This window comes from Macaca thibetana, chromosome 3, assembly GCF_024542745.1.
Source record: "Macaca thibetana thibetana isolate TM-01 chromosome 3, ASM2454274v1, whole genome shotgun sequence".
Lineage (NCBI taxonomy): Eukaryota > Metazoa > Chordata > Mammalia > Primates > Cercopithecidae > Macaca > Macaca thibetana.
In genome coordinates this window covers 43,085,214-43,097,670 of record NC_065580.1, presented here as the reverse complement: position 1 = coordinate 43,097,670, position 12,457 = coordinate 43,085,214, and the positions used below count along the sequence as shown (strand labels likewise).

At 35.7% G+C, this 12,457-nt stretch overlaps 1 protein-coding gene across 2 annotated transcripts in view; it reads right to left on the bottom strand.

Annotated features, from left to right (window-relative positions):
• The window catches only part of TFEC (transcription factor EC), a 206,313-nt gene that overhangs the window by 155,982 nt on the left and 37,874 nt on the right, over positions 1 to 12,457 (bottom strand). For both annotated transcript variants that reach the window (XM_050785136.1, XM_050785137.1), the window contains exons 2-3: positions 4,327 to 4,373; positions 3,133 to 3,379 (exon numbers count right to left, since the gene is read on the bottom strand). In XM_050785136.1, the coding sequence (XP_050641093.1) occupies positions 3,133 to 3,330 (198 nt within the window). In that variant the 5' untranslated portion in view covers positions 3,331 to 3,379; positions 4,327 to 4,373. The remainder of the gene's footprint in view (positions 1 to 3,132; positions 3,380 to 4,326; positions 4,374 to 12,457) is intronic.

Here is a 12,457-nt window from a genome sequence, read left to right as displayed (position 1 = left end):
TTTAAAAGACACGTATCACAGTGTAAGTCTCTAAGGCTTAGAATCTTTCCAGTAATGTGCCTCAACGCTTAGTCAAAGTGTGAGCTGACTGATGACTTCACATAGCTTTTTGGTTTTTGTTTTTGCTTTTTTGAAACAGAGTTTTCCTGTCACCCAGGCTGGAGTGCAGTGGCACAATCTTGGCTCACTGCAACCTCCACCTCCCAGGTTCAAGCGATTATCCTGCCTCAGCCTCCCAAGTAGCTGGGGCTACAGGCACATGCCACTACACCCAGCTAATTTTTATAATTTTTTTTAGTAGAGACGGGGTTTTTGGCCAGACTGGTCTCCAATGCCCGACCTCAAGTCCTTATGTCCACTCGCCTCGGCCTCCCAAAGTGCTGGGATTGCAGGCATGAGCCACCATGCCCGGCCAACTTCAGACAGTTTCAAAGTGGGCAATACCTTCATAAAGTCACTGAAGACAAAAAAAAAAAAAAAAACCTCAGCTTTTTGAGGCCAGAAATGTAATTCTTATCACATCGCATAGTTTTGAACAAACTCTGAAATGTTGGCACATGCTAACCAAAGGCAAGGTTGACCAAATGCACCCAGGGTGTCTGTCTACATATCACTTTTGCAGAGTCTGAAGTCTGTTCATCACGTGTTAACTTTTCTTTTTATTGCATAGGCTGATCCTGTTCCCCATCAGAAACAGGATTTCCTACCTTAGATTTTTCAAATGTTTAAGATTTAGAGACTATATTTGGGTCAACTTTAACTGTTCAAAACAAACTTGACAGAATTACCTTAATGGACAATATGAGTTCAAAGCTCTCCATCCTGCAGATGTGATTGAAGAGATCTAATCACCTAGGGTGTTAAATGGTGAAGACTTAACTAAGACAATAAGAGCAGGCATCATAATGACCTGTGTTAATAGCCACAAATTGAGATAACTGCCTGGCTCATGCAATTACTTGGAGGCCACGTCTGTACAACCCCTTTTGCCTCCCAATTCTAACAACAGACAATCCCTTGCCTCTCTCCCTACAGCCATCAAAGCAAACACCTGACTTTTTAAAAAAATGAGCACTTACCATCTTGGTCATAATGACCAGGCCAAGGGCTAGACATGTGACCCAACAAATGTTCCCTAGAATAGTTCATTCACACTGGAGCTGAATAACATTACTCATTTTTCTTGATGGCAAGCTGTGAGGATGTGAGCCTGGAGGGACTGAAGCCTATACTGTTTGCTGCAAGGAGGAGCTGGTCTGAGAGCAAAGACAATATGCAGAGAGAAGCACAGATGAGACAAAGAGCTGTTCCTAGTGATATTTGAAGTTCTGGCTCTAGTCACCCCTGATATCAGCTCTCTTTCCTGGAAATAGCAGCCAACAAATTCACTCTGTGACTTCATCTACTTCATACTGAGTTAGTCTTACTGAGAATCATCCGTGTTTTCAATAATAAAGCTAGTGAGAAAGTAGCGGAACCCAACAAAGCAGACAAATAAGAACCGCTAGGTCATAGTCAGAAAACAGTAATGCTGGTGCTAGTCATGCAATTTTGAGATCATTTCTTAAAATCTCTGAACCTCAGTTCAAAATCTGCAAATGGGGCTTCCAGCTACTGAACTAGATTATTGAAGAATTAGAATACTATATGTAAAGTGATTTGCATGATGCCTGTCCCATAGCACTTGCTTACCAAGTCCTAAAAATGTACTGTTTTGATCATGAGGTTGTGAGGATAATGATGAGGAAGACCCAAAGAAAACAAAGATTATAGAACTCAGAATCTTCTACAACTTTTCATTAAAACCCTATCTGCTTAAATATTTTTGAGGACCAAAAAAAAAAAAAAACTGCAAGCACTAAAAAGAAAAATGTAATGAAGTTAGAAATAATTATAAACAGAACATACTGATTATTTTAAGAAGCAATGGTATTTGAAAGTTCAACTTACAATAAATAAGCATTATTACTGAAAGTTTACTCAAGGTCAATGAAATAGTCTTATTTTTAAGAAAAATTGTAATATGAAAAATAAAGCAAGTATTATTGATATAGCTGCTTCCTGAAAATGGAGGTGGCAATACTTGTAGGCCCAGTTCAAATGTCTCCACAATAACAAAGCCTTCCTTGACATCACCAAAACCATGTATGATACTATACACCACACCAATGGTGCAAGCTTTTCCTTCATTGAATTTATTTATTTCCCATTCCACACTATAAAACCCTCGTAGCAAGGCCTCTTTTCTCATATCTGTACCTTTAAAATGTAGCTCAATAACTTGGTCAAAAGCAGGTGCTCAAAATATAGTGTTAAAATTAGACTCAATTTCAGATGTACACTGAGAGTATGGGACATGGGTTCCAATCTTGCTCCTGCCACTTACTAGATGTGCTACCTTGAATAATCCTTGATATAGGATTATATCCTCATAGTGTTTGCTTTCAAAGTTACCTACACTAACCTCTTACCCCAGTACAAAAATTCCATCTCAATGCATTTTCCACCTATACACACTGTGATAGATCCTCTACAAAACGTAATCTTCAGTCAAACTTCATAACCAGCTTTTGGCATAACTATTATCTTTCACATTGAATAAGTCAACAAAGCAATGCTTTATAAGGCCCACTATCAGACAGCCAGCAATGCAGACTCAGAATTCTAACTTTAAAAAACAGTCCTTCCTACACACTACACCACTTCACTGTGCCTTAAAAGTCCTGGAGTGTTTTTAAAAATTTTATCTCTATTAATAATCTTCATTATGGCATACTACAATGATTGATTCAAATAGCCAAATGAGATGATATAAAACTTCCTTGTAAAGTATAAAGTGCTCCAAAATATCAAGTAGTAGTAGTATCATGACAATGATGTAGATGATAATGTTAATAACAGGAAAGGGAAAACTATGTACTTTGGGTGCTTTGTTGCATTAATATTTCCATGCTGTTAAATGGGTCAGTTACTGTAAATTGTAGCTATTTACTGAGAATTGGGAGGAAGCCCTGGATTTTTATTCTTTTTTTTTTCTTCAGTTTTTCGAGTACAATTAAAATGTACAGATTTTCAGAGGTAGTTACTATACTTACTTAGAAATTATGGCTGTATATGTATACAGATACATACCTTGGTAAAGAATGGTAATTGACTTGAATAAATTTGTGGTCTTGCTGGGACAAGTCTATGCAACATTGGTTTGTATGAAAACTGCATGTGGAACTCTGTTCTCTGGGCACTGATTTCCTGGCTGATTTGAAGTCTTCTCTCCTTTTCTCCTAATTGTTCTTTCAGCTGAAATTGAAGTCCAGTTAAAGCTTGTAACATATTTCTCTTCTTTTCTTCTCACTATTAGTGGATTTGGAAAAAAGGAGCACTGCAAAACACATACAAAATAATATTTTATCACCTGAGATTACATATTATAAAATAAATTTAGTAAATGATAAGGGAAGTATTTGAAATAGAAAACAAACTCATTCTTTAATGGTTATGGTTCGCCTATAAAGAGGTAATTCTTAATGTTCAAGTTTAAAAAAAAAAGATGAGAAGAAACAGTTGGCATTCAGCTAACAATTGTGTTTGGAGATTTGTGCCTGACTTTGTTATTCTGAGCAAAGCCAGGTACCAGTCTCTTGGGATTATGTACAAAGGCAAGAAAAAAAGTGGACATGTACAAACCTCAAAGGTGACTGCTGGGTTAATAAAACAGTCTGTTTTCTGTTCACCCACTCTTGCTCTCAGTGTGCAAGTATATTAAAATATGTCAAAAGGAAAACCATTCGCTGTGCAAAAATAATTCAACTACAACTCACAATTTCCAGCTGGTGGAGTGCCTTAGTGTATTTAAGTGCAGGAACAAGTGACCCGTACATCTACCCAGATGAAAGTTGTATCCTCATTAAATGAGAAACAAACACAAAATAGGAACAACTGTCACACAGAAAAACAGACCACAATAGACTCCGCATTTCCCACACTCAATTTCTGGCTTGAGCTATGGCACACTCAACAACAGTGCTGTCCTGGAAGTAACCTCTTAAAAGGGACCGAAAATAAAACAAGGAAGCTGCTAGGTGACCTAAATGTCTTGCTAATGGTCATCCAAATTCTCATTCAGAGTATCTGGGAAAACATCGTTTTCTTTCTGGGCCCTAAAAACTCCCATATTAGGTAAGACATTATGTAATAACAGTAATGTGAAGTAACTGGAATAAACAGACCCAACACCCAAGGAATTTAGAATTAATGAGGTAAGTTATATTTTGAAATAACTCTGTTAGATAACCTCTGGTTTTAGCATTTGTAATATATTATACAAACCTTTTATATTCTGATTTTCTCTAGGGAACTAAATCATTGATAGGACTCTGAAAAGAAAAAAAAAGAGAGAAGTTACTGGTTTTTAACTTTAATAATACTGTTCTTATTTGATTCATACAATGTACATTATTATAAGGCAAAAACATACATCGGATGTTCAATGTGATAAGTTGCATCTTATACACAACAGGACATACAATAGGAGCGTGTGTCTCCAAAAGGCAGATAGACAATATATGGAATAATAAGGGAACACTACTTGAGAGCAAATAACTGATTACAAAAGTATGGTACTAACAATTATGTCAAAGTAGGGTAAGATGTTCCACTTGTATACAGGCAACACCTCTGTTAAAATATTTTCATAGCAATTAGCACATGCTAATTTCCTGTTTACTATTCCCTCCCCTCAACTAGAATATAAGCTCCTCAGGGTAAAATTTATTATATGTTATGTCTTATATCATTAGAACTAGTACAGTCTCTGGCACATAATACAAACTCCAAAATTATTAATTGGTTGTTTGGCTAACTGATTAATTATAGCTGTACACATGACAATTGGTGCCCAATATTGAATTGTCAACCTCCTACTGGAAGACAGTAGAGGAACTGGAAAGGGAAGATGTTTCTAGAAAGAGACTAATGTTTTCTATGACAAACTGTAGCCCAGGAGCAATGGATATATGTATACAAAAAAAGAACCACACAGCTCTAAATTATGTTTTAAACTAGAATATATAAAACAACCATTAAAATGAAATTGAAGCCCAATAGAAGAATGTAGGTAATAAGGGATCAGCAAACCAATCTAAATAAATTAAAATGTCTAGGCCCAGACTAATTATGTGAGCTTGGAAACAAGAAAAGTGTTTGAGGAACCAAAGTTAATGATAAGAAAAACTTATTAAAAATAGGAAAAGATAGATTTTAAAAACCAAGAGCTAGTAGGCTTGATTTTTAGGCCTCATGAAATTCTAAGGCATATTGATTATTAAACAGCTCGTCTATGAGTTCATGAAAAATAAAGTGGAATTCACTAGGAGATAGGGAGCTGGAGTCAAGAGAGTATTGCATGAAGACAAAAGTCCTTGGTTCATATTCTGAATGTGTGCTTCCTCTTACTTTAGTGATTTTCCTTTTCCCATAGTTAAACTATGTCTCCCCCCACTACTACAATAAGTCCTAAGTCTTAGTACCTGTAAATATGACCTTATTTGGAAATAAGGGTCTTTGCAAATGTAATTAAGGTACACATTAAGATGAAGTTATATTACAGTAGGGTGGGCCCTTAATTCAAAATAACTGGTGTTACAGAAAGAGGGAAAGAGACACAGAGAACATGGACAGAGAAAGAACCCAATGTGATGAAGAAAGCAGAGATTAGAATCGTGCTAGGAGGCAAGCTTGGAATTCTCCCTCTAAGCCCTCAAGAAGGAACCACTCCTGCTGACAACTTGATGTGTGAATTCTGTCCTCCAGAACTGTGAAAGAATAAATTTCTGTTGTCTTCAGCCACCCAGTTTGTGGTCATTTGTTATGACAGCCCTAGGAAATGAGTACACCATCCTATAAAAAGGAGTTAGTGATGTATCTTCCCCAGGCGATTGTCGGGAGGATTAGAATACAGCATAAGTAAATATTAATTTCAGCAAAGCATTTTACTAAGATTCTTATAATGCATTCACTGATAAAATAAATCTATGTGAGCTCAATTATTAGTTAGGTTCAGAGTTGCTAAAATTGCCATTCCCAAAGACAGCTGATTAATAATTCAACATAAACTTAATCTTTCCCAAAATATTCACTTATGGATATACCGAAAATAACTCTCAGGTCTCAGATTTCTATCTTTTAAGGCCTTTTATAGACAAACAGACACAAGTTTCGGAAAGTCACCGAAGTAATAATGTTAATGATGGACACAGAACCTTTCGTTCATCATTAGTTGTCCAACATATTTACAGGACTTAGAGAAGTACATAGAATGGATGCTATCCAAATAAGGGAGAAAAAAGTAAGTTGGGAAAAATAAAAGTAACACATTTAAAAATAAAATTCTTGTTATCTTAATAAATTTATTATCCTAACAATATAATTTATTAACCATTATTAATAGTAATTTAATACTTTAAACATCAAACAGTGCTTGACACAAAGTAGATACTCAATAAATTACTGTCATTATTAATAGTATGATAAGCTAGAATGATGGACCAGACCCACTTCAGCAAAAAACACACAGTATTTCATTCGGGCTCAAAATTTAAATGGCTATAAGGTAGAAAATATCCAGGCTCATCATTAACTCATAGGAAATAGATTTGGAGATTTCAATTGATCAAAGTTTCAGTGAACGCATCCAAAGAGTGTTTTGTGAGACCTCTAAAACAAAAATAAAACAAAATAAACAACAAATGTGAGAATTTAGGATAAATCAGTAGATGTACGTAAGCCCGTGACAATTTGCAAAGGGCAAGCATAAGGGGGATTGTTTTTCTAAAAGCAGCAATTCTCCTCTGTAAATCTGAGAGATGTTCTGGATGCTGTGGGGGTGAAGTTCCAAGGGAGATGGAGAGTTTCTGCACACTCCCATCCCACACTTCCAGAAGATGAAGAGATGTAGGTCCCCATGGCATGCGAATCCGAAGAAGCAGATCTCTTGGTGAAAGACCTTTCTTCTGCCACCTAGAAACAACCTACGCTTCATAAAAGCAGCATCCAGGAAATACAACAGCAGTAAAAATTATGAGAGGCTCCCTCAGTTGAGACTGAAGCATGCAAACAAGGATGACGGAAATGCGAAGGGCTCAAAGAAAGACATGAGCTAGGAAGGGACATTGAAACATCTCACTCTCAGAGAACCAAAGAAGACCCCCACACCCCCGGAATGAGGAGGGAGGACATTTGACAGAGAATGAAGACAAAGATATCAGAAAAGAAAAATTTCCCCACACACTGACTGTCATGAGCATCAGGGATAGCCAAGAAAAGTAAGGCAGATCTAATGTCAGTAGTATGGTCCTTTGTTAATTAAACCTCCCTTTTTAAAAGCTGTTAAAGAGTATCACATGTGATGTGGAACCTTCTGGATGTAAGATGTATTTTTCTATATGTTGACTAGGAACATGGAGCCTATAATATTCATCACAGAAGTAATTTGGGCTCTTTAGACCTCAGTTATTTCTAATGCAAGGTTTCAGGCAGTTTTGGATACAAACTACACTCTTTTCCTGTGGCTGCTTTTAAACAAATTTACCAAAAATTTTGTGGCTTCAAACAACACACATTTTTTGCTCTTATAGTTCTGTAGTAGAGAAGTCTGAAAGTAGTTTCCCTAACGTAAAGTCAAGATGTCAGCAGGATAGAGTGACTTTTTTAGGAGGCTTTAGGGGATAATCCATTTTCTTGCTTTTATCAGATTCTAGATGCTGCCTATATTCTCTGGCTTGTGGCCCCTTCCTCCATCTTTGAAGTGTGTCACTCCAACCTCTGGTTCCATGGTAACATGTCCTTCTCTTTTACTCTGATGTCTGCATCCCTCTTATAAGGACTGTGTGATTGCTTTGGGTTCACCAAAGATAACCCATAAAAAAATCTCCCCACCTCAACATCCTTAACTTAATCACATATGCAAGTTTCTTTTGCCATATATAGTAACATCCACAAGTTCCAGGGATTAGGACATGGACATATCTGGGGGTTCATTATTCAGCATACCACGTCCACTTAAAAAAGAAACATTATAGGGAGAGAATATAGTATAGAGTGAAAGCATAAACCAGCTTCTTGCTTCACAGACACTTAAAGTGCTTTTTATATGCCAGATGCTTTTATAAGTGCTTAACAAATATTAGTTCATTATTACTCTATACAGTTCTAGGGCATAGGGATAATTATAATTCCCCATTTTTCTGAAGAGAAAGCTGAAGGATAAGTTACTTGTATATGGCTTTGTGGTTATTTAGAGCTGGTATGAATCCAAATCATGCCTCTTAACTAGGTGACCTTGACACAGTATTTTCACTAGAAAGAACATATTTTACATGGTTGGTGTGAGGATTTAAATCAAATAATGTATATAAAGTGTTTATCACAGTTCCTGGCTCAAAATTTACTCATTACATGGTAGATAGTAAAATAACTATGTTAGAGACATCGACCAAAGAAATGGAAAAGAAGAATAAAAATGGTTAGGGAACTAGAAACACTATCATCTTAAAAATGGTAGTTTAGCTTGGAGAAGAAAAGAATTATATGGGGGGACATGATAGCTGTCTTGAAATATGTGATGAACTTTCATGTGAAGGAGAAGTAGATTTATTTTAATGTTACCCCATAAAACCAAACTAAAACCTAAGGGTGGAAATTACATGGTGATAAAATCTGGCTCAAAAAAAAAGGAAATATCCAATAATTAGAGTGTTACACCAGTGAAAAAGGCTGCCCCAGAGTTTTTTAAGCTTTCAGTAAGTTGAAATGTTCAAGCACAAGCTAAATTACTCTCTGTAGTATATAAAATATAGAAAGGTTTTCAACAATGAGAGGAACATTAAAATACATTCATGCATTTATTCAGCAAACATTTACTGACCATCTTCAGGGCACAGTGCCTGTAAGGCCCCTTACAACTCTAAAAATAATAGAATCTACTATTCTATGAAAGAGCAAATAAGAGCATATGTCCCCAAAATGTACAGAATTTCGGGCTGATTCTCATTGAAGGGTCTACTGATTCTTTCAGTCAGGTTCTCTAGTTTGTCTGGCATGATCTTCAATAAGCTTTATTTTCACAGTCACTTATCACTAGTCACAGGAAGACTTTTTCTACAGTAAAGAATCAGTTCTTGGTCGGGCGCGGTGGCTCAAGCCTGTAATCCCAGCACTTTGGGAGGCCGAGACGGGCGGATCACGAGGTCAGGAGATCGAGACCATCCTGGCTAACATGGTGAAACCCCGTCTCTACTAAAAAATACAAAAAAAAAAAAACTAGCCGGGCGAGGTGGCGGGCGCCTGTAGTCCCAGCTACTCGGGAGGCTGAGGCAGGAGAATGGCGTAAACCCGGGAGGCGGAGCTTGCAGTGAGCTGAGATCCAGCCACTGCACTCCAGCCTAGGAGACAGAGCGAAACTCCGCCTCAAAAAAAAAATAATAAATAAATAAAAATAAAAATAAATAAAAAGAATCAGTTCTCAATGGGAAAATCACTCATTTTTATATTTCTGAGAAAAGAGATTTTTCTCTAAAGGAAAGAATTTTATTTCACAATCGTTGCTTTTTTCTTTCAGTCTATGCAAACAAATGCAATAACATCTTTTAACCAAAAAATAAAGAGAAAAAGAGGATTCCTCTCATTTAATGTGGAGCATTTGCCATCCTTGAAAGAATCCAACAAAAATAAACCACTCTGTTGGACCCCCAAATAAATTAATTATGGTGGAAACCTATTGAGTCTGATTTGTCCTGGGAGTTATTAAGGGGTTGCCTACCTACTTCTCATTTAATCCGCTTGACTAAATAAGATTGCTTTGCCGGAGAATTACCTGAATTACACACATAATCCAAGAAAGTCTCCAATTAATGACCAAAATGTCCCCAGTGTCTATACCATCCATACAACATTTCACCACACAGCAGCTGATGGCATTTATTACACAGCTGTTAGTATGTGTCAGAATTAACCAGCCAATCGGATAGACCTCTATGTGATTTTTGCTGCTTACAATACTTTCTTAGCAGAAGATACAGAATAGGAATACTAATAACCCAAATACAGGTTGACTTTAATGAGCTCTTACCATGTCATGGTATCATCATAGGCAATTCTTTCAATGGCCATGCCAAGCAGGAGCCCCTCTTATCCTATCTAAAGAATGTGATGGAGCCAACATTAAAACTAACAGGGATGTGGAGTTCTTGAACTGTTATTGACTGATAAACCGCTTCCACAATCTTTAACCCTTTCCCTAACAAAGACAAATACGTTAGAAGAAATATTGAAGAGTAATTACAAACCTGTATTTTGATATCTTTTACAGAAATAAACAGTGTGCCAAAGATGGGATTAGAACCTAGTTCTCTAGATACCTATGTTCCAAATAGCTACTGATTAAGTTAAATGTAAAAAGTATTCTCAGCCCTGTGGGCTAGCCACATCACTGAGTTATTAAATATCATGCAAGAGTCTGTATAGGCAAGAATGCTGCTTTAAAATACGGTAAATTTCCTTCCCTTTCCTTTCAAAATGCCCCAAGGCACTCGTATACATTGTGGACACCACTGGCCTGAAAATTCTCAGTTGAGGGAAAAAGAAATCCAAAATCCTTGAATTTATAAGAGCACTAAAAGCATCTAAAATGATAACTATTTTGCCCCTTTAACACCAAAAGATCAACTGATTTTTTATTTTTCCCTTGGAGTTGACCTTTATTAAACCCATAGCATGCCAAAGTTATGGCCTGAAGCAATTTTTTCAGTGACTACCTTGACTTGGGACAAGAATAGACATTTTACTCACCCTGTCTCTGAATCATCATTCCTTATCACTACTGATGGTCAGTCTAACAAAGAAAAACATTTTTCAACGTTTAGAAAACACTAAAACTTTCTGTTGAATTATTTATTTCCTCCATTTCAAATACATTCAGACCTGCAAAATGTTTCCAAATTCTAAAATTATCAAATTTTTTCTCAAAGTTTTTTATTAAGCTCTTCAATAAAACATTTGTATTCAGTTATGTATAAAAAATAATGAGCTCATTGTGCCTGCATCATAAAAAGCTAAAACCATTTCTTTTGATCAATTGACTACCTGCTGGCATCTTTTCCTAATGGGGAAATTAATTTTAAGGCTTTGTGGTACCTCTTTTGCCCCCTATATAAGTCCTGCACTTATACACAATTGTTCAGGGCACTCTCACTATTTTGAATGTAATAAACGAGGTATATCTAAAGAATTCAGACATGATTAGTAGTGTCTAATACTTTTTCTCTAACAAAAACAAATTCAATAGTTGCGTATTATGAAAGATTACAATACGAAAGAAAAAAGTGCAAAGATATAGTAGGAGGTATTTAATTGAGAGATTAAGAATTTATGGCTATAAGTGCTGGGAGGCACATCTGTAAGTTATCCAAGGGAGAATGCAGATTCTCTGGCGGTTTATAATGACACAAATAGCTGTATTTCTGGACTGGCATAAATGGGGTCCTGGTTATGAGAAGGCAGCATAAGAAAATAGCCATCTGTGTCGAAAAGTCTAGCTCAAGGATTTCTACAAAAAACTTTCAATGACAACAGTATTTATATGAGCATAATTTAATATTAGCACAAGCATTTTATTGTGGATCCTCTTTACCTGGTTTTATTTCCTGAGCAGCATTGATCTTTAGAAAGTCAATGAAAAATGAATCAGTATCTACCATACATTGAGCACTTTGCTAAGCATTTAATTTTTATATCCTTTAAGAAATCTATTTATTAATGCTTCCCATTTTTACCAAATAGAGAAGCTGAAACTCAACAATCATAAGTAATTTGCTCCATGCTACACATTTAAGAAGTGGTATATTTAACCCAGATACGTTTGACTTGAAAACAAATACCCCTAAACTCTACATTATACAGAAAAATAGTATTAGCAATAATTGGGAAAAACATGGATCCAGCCAATGCAATAGGTCCGGAAAGATAAATATGAATTAAAATTACTTTTAAAATACACAATTATTAATTGTAAATGACAGAAATAACTACATAGAAAATCTATGAGAAACAAGAAAAATGAGAGCTTAAACACAATAAATTTAATGAATTAACCAAATCATACATACAACATTTTGAATATATGTTAAATACACTTTAAAAGAGTGAATTTTATTGTATGTGAATTGTATGTCATTAAAAAGTTAAAGAAAATGATTATACTAGCCAGTTAATGTGGGGAGAAATGGAATGGAAATGAGAACTGTTCACCGATAGTATGAATGTAAAAATTGGAACAATTTTTCTAGAGGGTAGTTAAATTTTATTTATCAAAATCCAATTATTATATTTTTTAAATCTAAAGAATTAATCAGAGATGTGGCATTAGGCTTATATACAATAACATTTATCATAGTCTTGTTTGAAA